General features: G+C 38.2%; 2 protein-coding genes across 9 annotated transcripts in view; one reads left to right on the plus strand and one right to left on the minus strand.

The window, feature by feature from the left end:
• Positions 1–18267, minus strand: part of LOC135207224 (B9 domain-containing protein 2-like) — an 81947-nt gene that overhangs the window by 6951 nt on the left and 56729 nt on the right. For 2 of the 8 annotated variants that reach the window (XM_064238847.1, XM_064238842.1), the window contains exons 1-2: positions 1320–1451; positions 23–105 (exon numbers count right to left, since the gene is read on the minus strand). The gene's annotated coding sequence lies outside the window, so the exon portion shown is untranslated. Of the gene's footprint in view, positions 1–22; positions 106–961; positions 987–1080; positions 1237–1319; positions 1452–18267 lie in introns of those variants that run through there. The other 6 variants (XM_064238849.1, XM_064238843.1, XM_064238851.1 and 3 more) reach the window with 5 other exon arrangements.
• LOC135207363 (glutamate receptor ionotropic, delta-1-like) overlaps positions 16910–18267 on the plus strand; it is a 37773-nt gene continuing 36415 nt past the window's right edge. The window contains exon 1 of the mRNA XM_064239091.1: positions 16910–16929. Within this exon, the coding sequence (XP_064095161.1) occupies positions 16910–16929 (20 nt within the window). The remainder of the gene's footprint in view (positions 16930–18267) is intronic.

An 18267-nucleotide genomic window follows, 5' to 3' on the forward strand; every position in this document is an offset into this window, starting at 1 on the left:
AGAGTAAATCAAACTCACATACCTTTATTTCTGTGCTCTATAACAGGTGACAGTAGTGTACTGTATCAGCTGTTTTTAACTTGTCATGACAGTTCCATGATAAACCTGAAAAACAAAAGGTTTTACAAAATTGAATTCTCATAACAGAAAGAGAAGCTGAATTATATCAAATGGTACCAATTATATCTAACAATATATACACATTATAGATTCTTACAGGCAGTCCCTGGGTTATGTCAGGTTCGGGTTATGTCGTTCCGGACTTACGGCACTTGCTCCATTGCACTTTTAACCACAATTTTTCAGGTCATTAGTGGATTTACGCCTTCATTAATTTCTTTACGGAGCTGAAACTCAGACCTTTGGTGTTTACGGTGCTGTAAGTGCTAGGCTATTTATTCCCATTATAATTATGATGATTCAGGTTAACGCAATTTTCAGCTTACAGCGCCCTGCCAGGAACAGAACCACCATCGTAACTCAGGGACTGCCTATATTAGTATTTTATATGAAACATACAAGGAGGCATCAGTGTTTTGCTAGTTTCAACAGACTACTAGTCAGGAAGGGAATGGAGTAGAATATAGAATTTAGGCCAAAGACCAAGCACTGGGACCAATGATGTCACTCTGCGCTGAAAGTGAAATTGCAAGTTTAAAGGTTTGATGGACATAAGAGAATATGACTGGAGGAGGTACTACCTATACAGTATAAAAGGCATTAAAGGGGTTGCAGCTAGAGGCCGAAGGGACACTACAAAGAACCTTCAGTAATCCCTACAGTGCTCCACGTGAAGCACACTTGACGGCACTATCCTAAAGGAAGCCAGGAAGGGTTAGGTAACCAAAAACAGGGTAAGGGCAACATGGCACTACTAATCTGGTCAAGACAAATCAAGTTTACTACGCATAAAAGACGTTCCAGAATAATAAAGAAAAAAATAGTAGGTACTACTACATACCAATAATTTTCTAAACAACGATGACTACCCAAGCTTGGCTCAACTTGAATTTGCTTAGCCTGGAATAGGGCACAGTCCAAAAACTCTCTATTCAGACATAAATCTGACACAAAACTTACGAAACAGGCTTTGTTCAGGCTAAACCAAACCGTCAATGGTCATAAATATTAATGAGTACACCCTGATCGTTCGTATTCATTAGGCTAAGGTAGACCACCGCTGACCCGGTCGGACAGAGAAGTTCTAGATCTTATTTAACCTCTTTTTTGAGACATGGAACACTGAAAAAACTATTCTCATCAGGAAATAGGTACTGGATATATACATTATTCATTTTAGGAGGTCATTATAGTCTTACCCGTCTCTTAAAATGCTTGAAACGTTAACAATTGTTTAGTTCATCAAACGTCAACATGAGACACCTGGAACTCGGTTGCCATGGTTACGGTAGTGACGTCATGAGTAGAATGTAAACAAAACATTACTTTCTGATATTATGACGCGTTATTTATTAGATAAATAAACGAATAAATAAATAAACAAATGAATAAATGTATTCAAGCGAGAGAGAAGGAGCGAGATATTAAAGCTAACGATGTTCTTCTTATTGTCATGCATAGGTTAGCACGGCAAAAAAGGCGACTGTTTCAGTCGATTTCATTTTATTTCATTTTTAATAATTTTGTAGTGCGGCATCATAATACCTTTTTATAGCTTTAAAACTTATACATCCTAAAATATAGACTGAGTTCTGTGATACGCCTTTCCTATATATGTTAAAACTGTTTTGTTTTTCAGTATATCTTGAAATTTTCCGAATATAATCTGTTCCTGAGGAATCCAACTTTTTTTTTTCTTTCTTTGCAACTAAGTAGCTTCCCATTTAAAACTGCCTTTTTTAAAATAAAGTATGGATTAGTTTTCAACTCAAAAGATTTTCTAATAGGTTGGGAGGTATTTTTTTCTTTTACTAAAAACTACTTTGTATAGAGTAACACTCAATTGTGCTTCTGAAAAATCTGGAAATATTCTTGTAACTGGGGCGTTTTTTCTTGATGGTCAGACTCAATGATCAGACTCAATATTGTTGTTTAATAATCATACTGCGTCGAATAAGCGGAGTTATCTGGCGTCACATGAAATGTGTAGTAAATCCACAAATAAAAAGTTACCTTAGGTGAATGGATGGCTCGGAGTGTTTTGAGATGATCTGGTCATGTCAGAACTTTTCTGTCTTCCAATGGCATGATTTTGCATCCGATAAATTTGATCATCATCTTTGCTGCCAAAAACGTAGATCCATAATCGTCCCACCTCACCTCCCACCCTAACCCCCATCTCTCTCTCTCTCTCTCTGCAACCCTTTTAGCTTCCATAGACACTTCTGTCTAGTACTATGCATACGCAGTTGCTTTTCTAATTCCTCTCCCGTCATATCCTCTGTAATCCAGTCAGCTAAAGATGGCATAAAAAGCGAGGAACCACGTAGGTATGCAACTGCTTATGATCTTATAATTTGTTGGTGCGTCGATGGCCGCTTTGATACCATACGCATTTGCAGCTGCATTCTCGACATACTATTCTCTTTGTGGTCTCTGCAGCTGGATGAGCTAATTGGCGACCTGCTGCTGCTTGAGTGATCGACTTTTCGGATCCCCAGTCAAGATAAGGATAAAAACACCCCTTCATGGAACTAAGATACCGTTTACACGTTCAAGTTCCATAAGAAATGTTATGTGAATCGCATTGAATTTTGGCTTTTCAAAGAGAAGTGCATCTACCAATGATGTAGGTAAGTCACTGTGGCATATCTTTACCTACATTGTTTTTATAATTTCCACCAGTTTGACGTTAAATACCTAGGCCCACTGATTATTTTCAAATGGACATATAGATTACAAAATATGTCTGGTCCTACGAATCTGCAATTCTTAAGCCCACCACTAACGTTCAGTTATCCGTGCACAGTCCAACTGTGCAGTTATAACTTCGCAGGCATAACTGAACGTTAGTGGCTGGCTTTATCAGATTAAAATAAGTAAATTCTGTTGGCAGTTAACTTCGCCTCTCACATATTGCTGTAGCTACAGGTAAAGTTGGGAAAATCAATCATTATATGAGAACCCCATGACATGTGTAGAAAATGTTTAAAAACACATTATGACTAATGTTGATCATTCTTGAAGGAAACTCATACCATGAAATTTCCTTGCGTTGGCTTTTTTGTATTTGATGTAGACCTATAATTTGATTTTTTTCTTTAGTCCCAATTAAGCAATACCTGGAACACCAACTCTGTTCCCTATTAATGTCGGCAGAAGTTCAGTGTAGGTCCATTTCAGTGCCTGTAAGAAGATGAATTCAAGATGATGTGCGCTTTACGGAATTAGGAGATTCAGAAGCTCAGAAGGCAGATGAAAATCGTACTACTGCTTAATGGAGCAGTCTCGTTGAGTGAGCATACAGAAAAATTTTCGAATATTAGACAATCGCTTCCTAGGATGATGTAAATCCATAAAGCTTGACAGGGTGATTTACCGAATTCAAATATAGTAGAATATTCAGCACACTCACTCAACCATATTACGTTACTGAAAACATCCACAAGGTATGAGGTCAGCGTAAGTATTTTTCACTGATTTCTGTACCACATACAACCCAAGGTCTAGAGTTCTAGATCAATTGATACAACCCTTCAGTAAAATACTGGGTAAAATGCTAAAACAAGTATAGGCTAATAATAATGACAATGAATAGCTTAATTGAAAAAAAACGCGCAATCGTTAAGGGGAATCTGCAATGAAATTGTAATGAAATTTATTATCGAGCTGAAAGGCGAATTGCGTGGATAAGCATAAATAATCACAATTTTTGCACAGGTTTAAACTAACGCGATTTCAGCCTATTCTAATGAAGAGAAAAACCGCAAATTTCTTGTGATAGAAAGCTCAAGCGTACATTGGGTGGGAACAACTTTGTCCAATCAGATTGCTGGTGTGGTGCGCACGCGCTGGCATTTCGGCCAACGGCATAACGATACGGTGTAAATTTTGTCATTTAATTTGGAAATCGAGTCTCTCTTTATTGCCATTGGTGATTTTCAGCTTGGAAAAGACACCGATATCATCAAACTCCTCCCCTTTCCTTCGCTCTTATAGCTGGATGAACAGCGTTGATATTTGGGAGACATTTTTAGGAAGTCCAGTAACTGAGTTTTCGCCTTATTTCTCTGGAGCTGTTGTGATTCTCGAGACCGCGTTCAATATTTTAGTTCCCGGTAAGTATGGAAATAATATTCATTATTTTTAATATCTTAAATTAATTAGAAGACGATATCATATGGATTACTCGGCGGATTCTCATGTATGAAACTTAGTAATGGAAATTACTAATACGTGCACCATTCTGCATGTCATACATAATCCAAAATTACCAACACAATTTCCATTTCTTAAAATAACTCAGGGAATTTTTTCGCAACGCAACGTGTAAGCAGACTGGCGAGGTATATACTCCTTCGTCATCTTTTAGAAGTCCTTCTTTCTCTTGTTCATAAACTCTTTCGAAATACTTCACACTGCGGACATCAGCCTATGATTGGGACATATCAGTTGACAAAAACAGGAAAGGATGTCATCAAAGGTAACCTCGTTTTTCATAACAGATTCTTACATTTGTTAAGAAGAGAAGGTGTTATGCCAGTGGCGTGTTCCAGTTTTTTTTTTTTTATCGTAATTAAAATATCTCATCCTGAATACGACGAGGGGTATTGGAAGACGGGGTTACCTTGGCCACTGACTTGAAATTCAAGCTTCCAAAAAATGTTGGTTTCAACCTCACACTGCGGACCCAACACTGCAGCAGTAAGTGATCATAACCCAGTGATTTTTCATCAGCCTGAGGGGTGATGCAAACCCGCAACATCTGAGTGGTATACCACGAAACTAACCACTATACCAGTGGACCAGAAGAGCAATGAGAATTAGTCTTTAAATGTATCTGATCTAACAAATACACTTAAATATGACAGTGGCTCCGCATAATTTAGAAGAATTCATTCAAAACTTATAGATTTCAAAAGATGTTTTTGGATATCGAAAGGCAAAAGCAACGATTGTTAGAGTAACAGGGTTTTACCTGTATTCTAGACCGAGTGAACAAGGCATGATCCGACATCCAGCTTACTCAGGACACGTGCAAGACTTTCCCCACACATAATTTGTGAAGGTGATATCGTTAACGTAACGTAAATCAAAATGTGCTAAAATCTATGGTCAAATAGAGCCTTGTTTCACCAACGAAAATTAAAATAAATATGCAATATTTCATTATTAGAAATAATTTTACTCTACTGTTTAAGATGCACGTTATTTTTTTTTTTACATTTTCATTCTAATAAATAGATAAATCATAAACATCCTATCCTAAGATTCCTGTATCTTTAACTCAACGTGGAACAACTTCTTCAGATCTTTTTAGGCTCTTCCATAGACCCTTCCTATCACACACCCCTCACCCCCCACATACAACAACAAAGTAGTTTGGAGGCTTACTCTCCGATTAAGCGAGAATGAGAGCTCATTAGCGTGACCTTTTCAAAAGGAGAGCAAGCCACAGCCCTGCGAGAACAGAAGAAAGGGGAAAGTCCAGGAGTTGTTGAGAACTTTGTTGGCATAGGACAAGAATATTCATTCTTTTCAGATTTCCTCTTCGTATGAGAGGATAATATCTTCTCAATGGTGCGAAGAAGCTTAACCTTTCAGGATAATACCAGCACTGATTACGCGACCCCTGCTTGACCTGAGATCCCATGCTGTTCATACCAGTATACCAGAATCCTGTTTTGATAAAATATCACCTTCAGCATTATTATATTATTATCTTTATTTTTAAACATTCCCAATATGACTAATATTGGCCAGTTACTAAGAAATATCGCCGAGCCAGAGAAGCGAATGATAAGAAAAATAGGAAAAACAATATATATAATCAACTAGCTTAATTCTGCTATTCTCTTAAATATTATTATTATTATTATTATGATTTATTATTATATTATTATTATTTATTATTATTATTGTATGCTGGAGACAGACCTTCTTTCAAACATGTTTTATTAAAAATAATGGCAGAATTCACAAATTGATTTTATACAAAATTCTTTCAATTCTCCTTATGATTTTTCTTTCTGGCTGCTTTGTAATATCAGCGTACCAGAAAGACAAATCATATGGAGAATTGAAAGAATTTTGTATAAAATCAATTCTGTAAATTCTGCCATTATTTAAAATAAATTATTATTATTATTATTATTATTATTATTATTATTATTATTATTATTATTTTTATTATTATTCTGTTGAATAAAATGGCAGAATTCAGCGAATTAATCTTATATATTATCTTTTCTACTTTTCTTATGACTCGCTTTTGTGGCTCAGCGAAACTTCGCAATAATTGGCCAATATTCCTATTGGGGATAATGCTGAAAGTGGTATTTTATTTAGGACAGGATTTATTAATCAAAGACTGGTAATATCAGGTCGTCGGTGTTGGTATCATTCTATAAGAGAGGTCAATGTTAGGCCGGGGTCGTCTCTGGTATTAATGCTGGTGTAGCTCTGGTTTATCGCGACGTTTCAACCTTCTCGTAGGTCATCTTCATGGCGGGACCAGAGGAACGCCTTTCCATATACCAGTGTACTGATAATACCAGTCTTTAATTAATAAAGCCTGTTCTAAATAAAATACCACTTTCAGCATTATCCCCAATATGAATATTGGCCAATTATTGCGAAGTTTCGCTGAGCCAGAAAAGCGAATCATAAGAAAAATAGAAAAGATAATATATAAGATTAATTCGCTGAATTCTGCCATTTCATTCAACAGAATTTGTTTAAAAGAGGGTCTACTTCCAAAATATATTATTATTATTATTATTAATACGGCTGGTTATTGTTTTAGGGTGTACGTGTATAACTCGTGAGACTCAGTCGTGAGCGGAAAAACACCTTCTTTATTCATTTCCCGTAGTCAGGATGTGTCTGGATGGTCGATACTAAACTCTGGTTGCTTGAGTAAGGTTAAAGGAACCATTCTTTTCCGCTGTGTTATTTTGAACTTAGTGAATGGTTGTCTCCCTCACGATATAGTAATGTTGTTTCTATATCGTGGTCTCCCTGGTATAAGAGATATAGAAACCAACTCGGACCGCAAAAACATTTTTTTCTAATGAATGAAAATGGGACTGTAGAATCTGCGCGCTTCAATATGACTTTTAGAAGTATACTCGTCACCTGTTCGTAATTCTCAGGTGGGAATTCGTAAGTCAATGAAAAGTGCGTTCTTTCACTTTAAGAAACCTATTAGTTACCTGAAATGACCCGAGGGTACGAAATTATATAGTGCTGAAAATTATGCACTACTGTAATCATATGTATGAGAAGAAGATAGTTAAGAGTATTAAGTTAACAAAGAGTATTAAGTTAACAAATAATATTAAAGGGTTGGTAACGGTTGAGGTAGCGCGTTTTAGGCCTCAACTGCGTCTGATATGGTGGTAAACTCAACTCGAAATGGATGAGACACATCCCTTTCTTGGGGATTTGAACTACTAACCCGTGTGCAACCAGGAATCCCATATAGAAAAACTCGAAGAGTTGATGATGAGGGTAAAAACCGATAGTATGGGCGGTCAGATATTTTCCCCTAGGCCTAGAGTGGTTCTCAACCTGGGAGCCATGGCAAGAATTTAGGGGGGCCGTGGTGGGCTGTTGCAAATTATGCATTTCTAAACAATGTTAGGAATCTGAATACAAAACAAAAACTTGCATCACACTCCTGGTAAAGAAAATGTCCGTTTTAATTCATTAAGTTGACAATAAAATTTTGTTACATAATATTGTTAATTGAACTTTTTCCCAATCAAATTCAAATTTGCTAGTGTCCGTTAGTCTTTTGTAGTCTATATAGTGATGTAAGTTAAGCATATCACAGAAATCTATCAAATATAAGATAATTACGACTGTAAACTTCGTAATAAAGCAAGGGTGTTCTCTTCATCAATATTTTATTTATCTATTTATTTATTTTTTTAGAAATTAACGACCTGTCAACTTCGTAATAAACCAGGATTTCTCTTTATTTATTAACATTTTATTTAATTATTTTTTACATTTTTTGGCGGGGAGGAATTTGGGAGAAAAATGAAGGGAGCCACACAAATGTTGAGAATTCATGGAGTGAAAAAGGTTGAGAACCAGTGGCCTAGACCATCCAAACCAATCTGAATCCGATCCAGTTACTTGGAGATATATTTCAGACTTAGTTGATCTTTCTTATGCTTTTCGAAAAGTGTTAGGTTAGTAGCGCGTGTAATCTGAAAATGGTGCATTTACCTTTTCTTTATATATGGAATATAGTTGTGAAATACCTACAAAAAAAAGCAAAAGTGGCAAATAAACATACGACTAGTTTTAATTTTTAAGCGAAATTTTTTCCTATTTATAATTATGCAGAACCAGAATTGTGACTGAACACTTTTTTTTATACCATAAGAAATCATAGTATTGATATAGCGATAGTATCTCATGTTAAATTCCGTTTCTTTGCTTCATATCCGCGGTACGATGGTACTAACGTTTAATCGCTCTGTTTGTCCTTTCCATGATATGTTTGGAGCGTGTAATTGCTGTGTACGATCGCAATCAGTCTTAAAATATTCCTTCCAACTATGCTGATATCTTTCATGCCGTTTATTCTGCTCAAATTTCCTCCTTTTTGCAAATATACTTTGATGCCATTTTATCCTCGGTTCCAAGGCCAGGGCAGTCTTAAATATTTCAGTAGAATAAGTTTCCCGATGCCTGTGAATACTCGAACTATCTGAAAACACTTGGCGGCTACGGTAGATAGGCCTAAGTTGAAGTAGACTAAAGGCATCGCGAAATGATCTCTTGACTTCTCAGACCATAATATTTTTGAACCCTAATTTTGGAAGGAAATGAAGAATAGGCATTACCCATAATTTTCGGATAAGAATTTACAGTATTTCACAGGTATTATTTTACCTGTCGAATTCAAATACAAATTATTTGAACCGAATAGACTTATCCTGGCAGAGCGGGAAACTTATCTAAAATTGACTGTGACCAGTAGATTCCCTCTGTAAGATGTTCGTAAAGATCAGCCTATGTTCTCTGTAAGAATCTAATACCATGAAGTGCTTTAATATCTCTCCAGTACAATATAAGAAGTGTTTAATTTTTCTTCTATAGAATGTTATCCTTTTTAGGGACGTGACTCTGAAAAGACAAAAACAATAGACCCTACCACATTCGTCACGTAATTGCTGAGCATTAGCCTAACTCGCACACATACCCGCACTACGCTTATGTCAAATGACCATTATATAGCATAACGCATTCACTCTATTTAGCGCGTATGAAGGATCTTAGCTTGCATATACCTCTTCCGTTCAGTCTAACTAGCACTTTCTGAGAAGTCATCTTTTCCTTACTCTCAACAGTTCCAAGTCATACACTTTTTGTAACATCGAACAATCGTCAGCTTTTGCCACATAATGAAGAGACACCGCGTATCCTCCTTCAAGCATCTACAAAAAAATAAATAAATAAATAAAAGCCGGAGGATATCAGTGTTATAGCCTGAATTACACCGGAAAGCAAAGAAATATTGGAAATAGGAATAAGGGAATGACTAGCAGGTTTTGCTCTGACGTCTCGTCAGGCTCTGCCCCCCAAGGAAAAGATTATGCTCGCTATATTGAATGCAAAGATTAAGGCCATCATGAATGATTGGGAATCATTTATATTCATAATATGTAACCTTAACGAATGGGTTTAAATGGGTTTATAAGTCATGATAACTAGCCACTGGAAGGAGACAGGTTCAGCCAGTGCAGTGTATAGAGTCACACGACTCTACGCTCAGCACCTATGAAAATGCATGAGCCTATTCGTTCTGCTGATAGGTTTTCCCGTATCACTTCATTGGAAACAGTGTCTCCTTACAGACTGATTAGTTTATTACCTCATGTATTTAATTCCAGTTTACATTCTGCTATTCCTAAGGATAAAATTGTTATCTTTTTTATGTTATAATAACACACTTTGTGACCACAGTGTAGTTTAACTCATCATGTGCGCGTTTAGATAAGGTGGCAAAAAATAGTAAAACTGTGATTTAGAGTCAATTTCCTCTACTCACAGTTTCCAATACGAATTCACTTCCATACTTCCACCATCTATATAGACTCACAACTCCATCTTTATGCTTTCCATATCTCTCAGACCATATCAGTCTCGTTACATGCACCCATTCTACAAACAATTTCAAACTCTTTTACTAGGCCGTAAACCAACTCTTCATCATCACCAGTCAACAATTTGTTATAAGTATCACTCATTCCACGTAGTACCATTCACAACCCATTTCCTTGTCCAGTTATTTTGCTCTGGTATTTCGCAGCATTCCATCTACAAAGACATTGTTCCAGGCTCACTTATATACAATGCTCATCACTCCCCTGTCTTCATTTGATCGCAAGCAGTGTTTTCATCACAAGAACTCGATAGTTTCACAAATGCTTTAGAAATCATCTGGACAACATCCCAAAGGCAACCTACAATTCTGAGCTTCAATGCCTCTTGATAAACGGCACATTTCTCCGTCTTTCTACATCATGTGCCTTAGCACCGACCGCATATATCTTTGTTAGTTCTTTTTATTGTTTGTTTGTATGGTGTTTTTACGTTGCATGGAACCAGTGGTTATTCAGCAACGGGACCAACGGCTTTACGTGACTTCCGAACCACGTCGAGAGTGAACTTCTATCACCAGAAATACACATCTCTAACTCCTCAATGGAATGCCCGGTTAGTTATTTTTAAAGCGGGTTGATAATATATATATATATATATAGATAGATAGATAGATAGATAGATAGATAGATAGATAGATAGATAGATAGTACTACAGGTAAACGACACAGCTTTTCCCCTTTTCTCTCGAACTTCTCACATTACTGTCCCATGACTCAAGCATCCTCTTCGCCTACCAATCCTTCCGTTGTCTGTTTTACTTTCGCAGTCAAAATTCTACAGTGCAATCTTCCAACACTCCTTAACATCATTGTAATCAATTACTGTGAGAATGACGTAGAAAGTGTTCCGATTCATGATGAAAGGGATTCGTTCGTTGGACAGAGTAAACCACGGTCTAACGTGATACCGTAGACCGTGGGGTGGTTGGGGGTAAAAACTGATGCGTTACTTAGAATTTTTGTCAGTCATCAAATGCTTTCAAACAAGGCGACTGGGATCACTAAACAATAATATTGTTATTAGGTAAAAATAATTGCACATTAATATTTTTAAAAAATGGTCCGACTGATCTGAATAATTAGTCAGATGAAGAGATACAAATATTCTCCAGTAGGTTTCATCTATCTTACGGAAGCATTTTTACCAAGAAAACGTAGTAAAATTCATTAGCAACGTTAGCCTCTTCTAAGCGGATTTCCAATATGTGATACCTTATAATTCCATCTGTAAAGAGTGATTTCATTATTACCATTATATCTATGCTTTAATCTTCAACAATCTGGATAAATCAAGACAGATATTCGAAGAGTAGTACTTACTTGTATTATCTAGACCGTGTTCATATCAAAAGACGCCCGCCCCTTTAAGGGTGCGTTTAGTACACCAAGCGAATCGAGTCAATTCAAATCATGCCGATTCGCTCGTTGTAAGCGGTTATACATTGAAATGAGTGCAGGCGAATCAAGACGAATCATGAATCGTGTTGATTCTTCGTAATTGAATCGATTCCATTCGCTATAGTGTAAACGCAACCGTAGTCTCCGGTGCAGCAGAAACAACTGAATGGAAAGACTCCATTTCTCTGTCTTTTGTATACCTGGATGTTGCCAGTAGTTAAACTGTTTCAATTTCTTTAATGCAAAAGCACAAAGACTATCATTCTAGAGGAATTTCGTAGAATTTAACGTGTTGAGTAATAAAACAAATTACAAAAACTATGCGTGTGCACCTATCAGAGCTGCTTTGGCAATTCGAAAGTATTGCTCCCCACAGTTTTACTTTTGTGTCTTGAATAACCGACGACTGCCAGGCCGGCAAATATCATAGAGCTGAGCACGACAGAAATCAGAATATAATGAGGAAGTTCACGAAAGGACCCTCCAGTCAAAGATCACAAATGAAAACGAAGGCAGGATGAGATGATTAGACTCAACATTGTGGCCCTTTTTCAAGATGTGTAGGTTGTCGGCCTGAGTCAAGGCCCAGCAGTCTTCTGGAACTTCTTCTTCTTGTTGAAGATTACAAGGCTGGCACGGGCTCTTGCTCCTGGTTTTTATTTTGTTTACGTGGTGTTTTTACGTTGCATGGAACCAGTGGTTATTCAGCAACGGGGTTACGTGACTTCCGAACCACGTCGAGAGTGAACTTCTATCACCAGAAATACACATCTCTAACCCCTCAGTGGAATGCCCGAGAATCGGACTCACGGCCATCGAGGTCTTGCTCCTGGAGCAGGCCGTAGAATTTCCTCTTGTTGAGCCGTCATTTATATGATGGCTGTTCTGGTTTCCTTGAGAGTTGCCAATCCCCTCTTGTCGCTCTGATATCCTGAGCTGATGATCAATGGGATTAACTCTTCTGGTGTTGGTCACCGACAGTCTGTTGGGCAGAAAACCCAATCTGCAGGTCAGGGCCGGATTAAGGGTGGGGGCACAGGGCAACCCACTAAAAGGGGGCTTCCCACCACTAAAAATAATATATTTTAATTTAATAAGGTTAGTATTGTAATCGGACGCTTATATTACCCATACTAACCAAATTGAAAACAGATTACGGACATCCATGAAACAGAAACGTCTGGTAAATCTGACTAAAATGAGCCTCAAGTCAGATATATTGCGTGAACTGGACTTCAACGAAATCATCAGTGAATTTGCAATAAAAAAAATCAAGAAATGTTTCGAGAAAGTAATCCTGGCTATACATATAGCTCCATAAGAAAGAATGAGCTATTATGATGATATGTGTTAGGTACATTATTATTTTTATATAAATAATTGTAACTGTATATGTGTAAAAAAATATGGTAAGAACAACTTATGCTTACTTTATTTTGTGTTTATGAATATTAATAACATCAGAAGAATAGTCCCATTGTAGTACTTCCTAAATAAAACTGTCCTACTAATATATTAGTATGACTGTATTTTGGGTACTAGATTAATTAGACTATAGTTTGTAGTGTATGCAATAGGAGTTGGAAAGGGGGCCTCCTACCAGAGTGGGCCCCAAGCCTCCCACCACCTTAATCTGGCCCTGCTGCAGGTCAGAAGGGTCAATCTTAGCTTCTTTTAATATCAAAGCTCGGCTTATGGGATCTTATGAGGTAAAACCTTTGTTTCCTTCTATCACTTTAATCTCTCTGATGAGTGCTCCTTCTTCTACCCTCCTAAGACTGATTTTATTGATTTGCACACAAGCTTACTGTTTTAAAATCCATCCTATGGTCAATTTCCCAACAATGCCTTGTTATAGCACTCCCCTGAGATTAAGCTGTACTGCCCTTCTGTGATCTTGGATTCTAGTCCTAATTCCCCTACATATTTGTCTCCACAATTGCTGTAATTAATTATGTATATCCCCTTACATCATCTGTATTACTGCCTTCTCCTTCCAATTTATTTTTACATGTTTTTTACAGTATTATCAAAGGTATACACAAATTTATATTTACTGTCTTTCATTTTTGAAGTGACTTGTTTTATTTTAGGCATAAAAGGGAGGCCAACTATTTTTCTTGTTTTCTTTATTCCACGTACTCTACATTTGCTCTGTAAAAAATCTTCCTAACTTTGTTGAGTGCCCTTTTTCTGAACCATTCCGGGTATGCTAATGCATCAAAGCTTTCATCGATGTTATTTATTACTTGATCTATCTTACAAGGGTCACACGTGCTCATGGCCATAAGAAATAAACCTGGTAGAACACCTATTTTTTTTTATCATGGCTGTAGAAAGACAAGAATGAATATATGAGCTTGTGTGTGGGCTTTCTATGTGCTCAATTCATATCCTGCTTCTTATCTTTCTATCAATATGCCTAAAAAGGGCAGTTTATTATTGTTACTTTTCTCTAAAGGGAATTGGATGTTGTTATCAAACTTACAGTGTTCATTTAGAAAAGTTTCTATTTCATTTTCATCACCTAGCAGAATAGCAAAAATATCATCCACATAATATCTCCACCAACCTTTCAGTTTTAAGTTAGGGACGTTAATATTGGGAACTAAATTGGTTTCGAAATATTCCATGTGGGGAATTTTCCTGATTTACCATACTTTGGGACCTGCCACCTTGGGTGCTTAGCGCTATCACTACAACAAGTAGTAAACTTTTAATACCCACTAAATTATATGGTTTTTTCAGATTAAATGGACTGTGAATAATGGCCTAGTAAGTCTCAGATCAAGTACTCAATTATCGGAGGACCATCAGTTAAAATCAATGATAACTGAAAAAATATAATTCTGGACAAGTACACAAACTAGTATTTAAGGACTTTAAGAGACTTAATGAATCATATCACAAAATAAATATTTGGCAAAGGAACAATGTTTATCTAACATTAAATATTAATTAATGACAGCTTCTTCTGTAGCTCGACGTGGTGGTGGTAGCCCTTGTCAAACACTCCAGGGGGTTAGGGGCCATGGGTTGACGAAAGTTGGGATGAAGGGGAACACCTGATATGGGTCCTCTTGGGAAAGGGTGCTGGCATGCAAGTCTTCGCCGGTTTTATTATGAAGGAGTTATGGAGTTTCATTTGACAATGTCTGTGTGTCCTAGAGAGAGAGAGAGAGAGAGAGAGAGAGAGAGAGTGAGGATGGAAGGGTTAAAGGAGATAGAGAGGCTGAAGGAGGAGCTGAGGTTGGCGAGGGAAGCTAAGGAAAGATTGGAAGTGGAGAATGAGAGGTTGAGGGTAGAGTGTGAGGAGCTGAAGAGCGAGTTAGAGGAAATGAGAGGAATGCTAAGGAGTGCAAAAGTGGAAATGAAAGAAGAGGTGAAAGGAGCGGAAGAGAGAATGGTTGAGAAAGTGGACGAAAAATTCGGGGTAATGATGAATGCAGTGCAAGAGATGATGCAGGAAATGATGAAGGGATTCATGAGAGAGGGAGCTGTAGGAGGTAGACCTACTGGGTCTTGTGACGGTAAAGAAAGTGAAAGAGCGAGTGGATGAGAGTACGAGTGACGGAGGTGATTTGGTTGCGATAGGTAAGGAAAAGAAGGGGAAGACACATGATAGGGATAAACCTGAGGACAAGAATAAGAGGGTGGCTGAGGAAAAGAAGAAGACTAAGGGAAAGAAGGTTAGTAAGGGTGACGGACAGGATGAGACTAGGACAGAATACATTGGGGAAAGGGCTGAGAGTGATTTAGATATTGGTGAGTGGAAACAGGTTGGTAGAAAGAAGAGGGGTAAGAAGAGCGTAATCACGAGTATGAACGTGAGTATGGAAGTTGACTTGCTGTATTCGGAAGAGGGAAAGAGGGGTCAGAATGGAAGTAGCGAAAGTGAGAGTGAGAGTGAGCAGGGAGTACGAAAGGCTGTGTATATGAGAGAGGTACCCCGATGTGCACAATACAAGGAATATGGTAATAGGGACATAGGGGACTTTTTTAAGGAATATGAGAAGTATTGTGAGGCTAAGTATGGGGATAACAAGAGATTCTGGGCAAGAGAGTTAGGTAGCTTTTTGACAGGATTTTTGTTGAGTATGTATGGGGTGATAATGTGTAGGGAATGTACCGTATGATAGTGTGAAAGCCAGGATTGTAGAACAGGCAAAGAGGATAAAGAGTAGCGTTAGCTATAGGAGAAAGCATGATTTTGAAGAGGCAAGAATGAATGTTGGGGAGTCATCGTCAATGTATGTCTGTAGGTTAAAAACATTAGCCAGGAAAAAGTTTGGGGATGAAGGGATAAATGAGTGTAAGGAGTTAGTGCGAAAGTTGTTGGTGACTGTACCAGAGAGTATATATGAGTTTATAAATCTGGAACATACGGAGAAAATGCGATGGATGAATGAAAGGTTGACGTGGAACGACATTTTAGAAATACTAGTAGAAGATTACGAGTTAGATAGGTGTATGAAAGAGAGTAGGAGTGTTAGTGTTAGGACTGAAGTAGCTGAGGTTATGAGGTTATACCAGAGTTTAAAAGCTATAGGAAGGCAGTTTTGGAAGGGCTGAGACGAATGGCAGAGCAAGTGGTAGATAGAAGCGTTAGGGCAAGTAAATAAACCGTAGTTAGCCCTCAAAGAAATAGGAGTGCGAGTGTTGGAAGAGTAGGGTCACTTACTTGCGAGCGAGAGCAGCAGTGTTATAGATGTGGTAAGCCAGGACACAGGAAGAATGAATGTTGGAGGGCGTTAGGGGCGTGCTTCAGGTGTGGGCAAACGGAGCATTTAGTGTGCAAGTGTAAGAAAGATAGAGATATTGAATGTTATAGGTGTGGAAAGGCAGGGCACATAGCTAGTGGATGTCGGGGTACCTGTGTGAATGTGGTTTGCGGCAACTGCAGGAGGAACGGGCATTATGCTAGGATGTGTATAGAATGGCATGCGAAATGTGTTGAATGTGCAATGGAAGGTCATGTGGTGAGTGCAATGGAAGGTCATGTGGTGAGTGTGTGTAGGCAAAAGAGGATGAGTCAGGTTGGGAATTCGGGAAACTAGGTGTTAAGGGGATTCAGTTGGGTGGGTCCTCTAGTATGCGACAGTATGTTCAGGAGAATGTGATGAGTGAGTGGTTGAAAGTGAATAAATGTGAGCCGAGCATCAGTGAGCAAATGGGTCTGGGAGATCGGCAGTTAGTGTTGGTTGAGTATGGAAGAAAGTGGAAGAAGGTAAGGAAAGGGAATGAAAGGGAGAAACGTGAGCTGCACGATAGAGGGGTTGGTGTTAGGGTAAAAATGGTGGATAAGGCGTGTAATACAGATGACTTTGAGGGGAGGAATAATTCATATAGTGTGTGTGGGTTTGAATTGTCAGGGTTTAGTGAAGTTTCACCAGGAAGGGAATCAGGTGGTAAGGATGTAGTTGGCAGTATGAATTAGTCTCTTCAGGAGTTGGCAGGAGTGTAAATGAGGTAAGTGATTTGGTGGCAGAGTTACGAGAGATATTCGGACAAGAGTTAGAAGGGGTAGATGAGATAGTGAATGGGATTTGGGAGGATGGTAGTGAGGGAGATGGTAATGGTAGTCTGACTGGAAGTGGTCTGGGAGAAGTGGATGGTGGTGTAACTGAGAGTGAGTATGAGGGCCCTCAAACAAGATCCAGGGGTCCTGCGTCCAAGCATCCGTGGGTGTTGCGGAAGGCTATTTAGTGTGAGTGTAAGGAGACATCATATGTAATGGGGGAGAAAATATGGAGGAGTTATGGAGTTCCATTTGACAACATCTGAATTGGCTGTTGGTGAGTTCTGGGTTGTCAGCTGGTGCTGTTGGAGTTTAGAGTTCTGTGGTGTTTTGAGTTAGTCTTTAGTGAGTCTTTAGTGAGAGCTGGTGATAGTAGTGTCAGCAGCAGTCTTCAAGGAATTGAAAGTCAGTTGAATTGTGTTACTGATTTGTTGTTTGTTTTGTTCAGTTTGATATTGTTGCTTAAGAGTCGAAAAACTCTCGGGCATCTGTAAGTAGAGAACTTGGGGGAGAACACTTGCGCCAGTGAGGAACCTTCTTTTCTCCTTCTCCTTTCCCAGTGAATCATTGGTGGGATAATTTTGGTCTGATTGACTTCTGCTCTATTTGACTATTCAAGACTAACCAATTTCACTAAATTGGGAATGATGAGCAACTCAATGAAGAAATGAGGGTTCAGATTAACGGGGTTTCATGGAAGCATGACGGAACTATGAGAAGGGGATTTGAGGAGTTTCTCTCACACTGACGCTACCTGGCCCCACACTGTAATTGCTTCTTGCAAATATCAAACGGGAAAACAGCTACTGTACAATTGTGAACTCAACAAAGAAAATGAAGGTAGGACCTAGAATTTATCCTAGCTAAGGTATTCAATCAAATATGACAATATTTGTGGCGATTTTCACCACATTCCATATAGATGTTAGCAAGTATTGGTGATAACGAGGACCCCATAGCTACTACATATTTTTGTTTGTAAACTTGTCCCTCAAACGTGAAATAAGTATCACTGACATAATTTAATCAACTCAAGGAAGACGCCTA

This window comes from Macrobrachium nipponense, chromosome 32 (genome assembly GCF_015104395.2).
Source record: "Macrobrachium nipponense isolate FS-2020 chromosome 32, ASM1510439v2, whole genome shotgun sequence".
In the NCBI taxonomy this organism is placed as follows: domain Eukaryota; kingdom Metazoa; phylum Arthropoda; class Malacostraca; order Decapoda; family Palaemonidae; genus Macrobrachium; species Macrobrachium nipponense.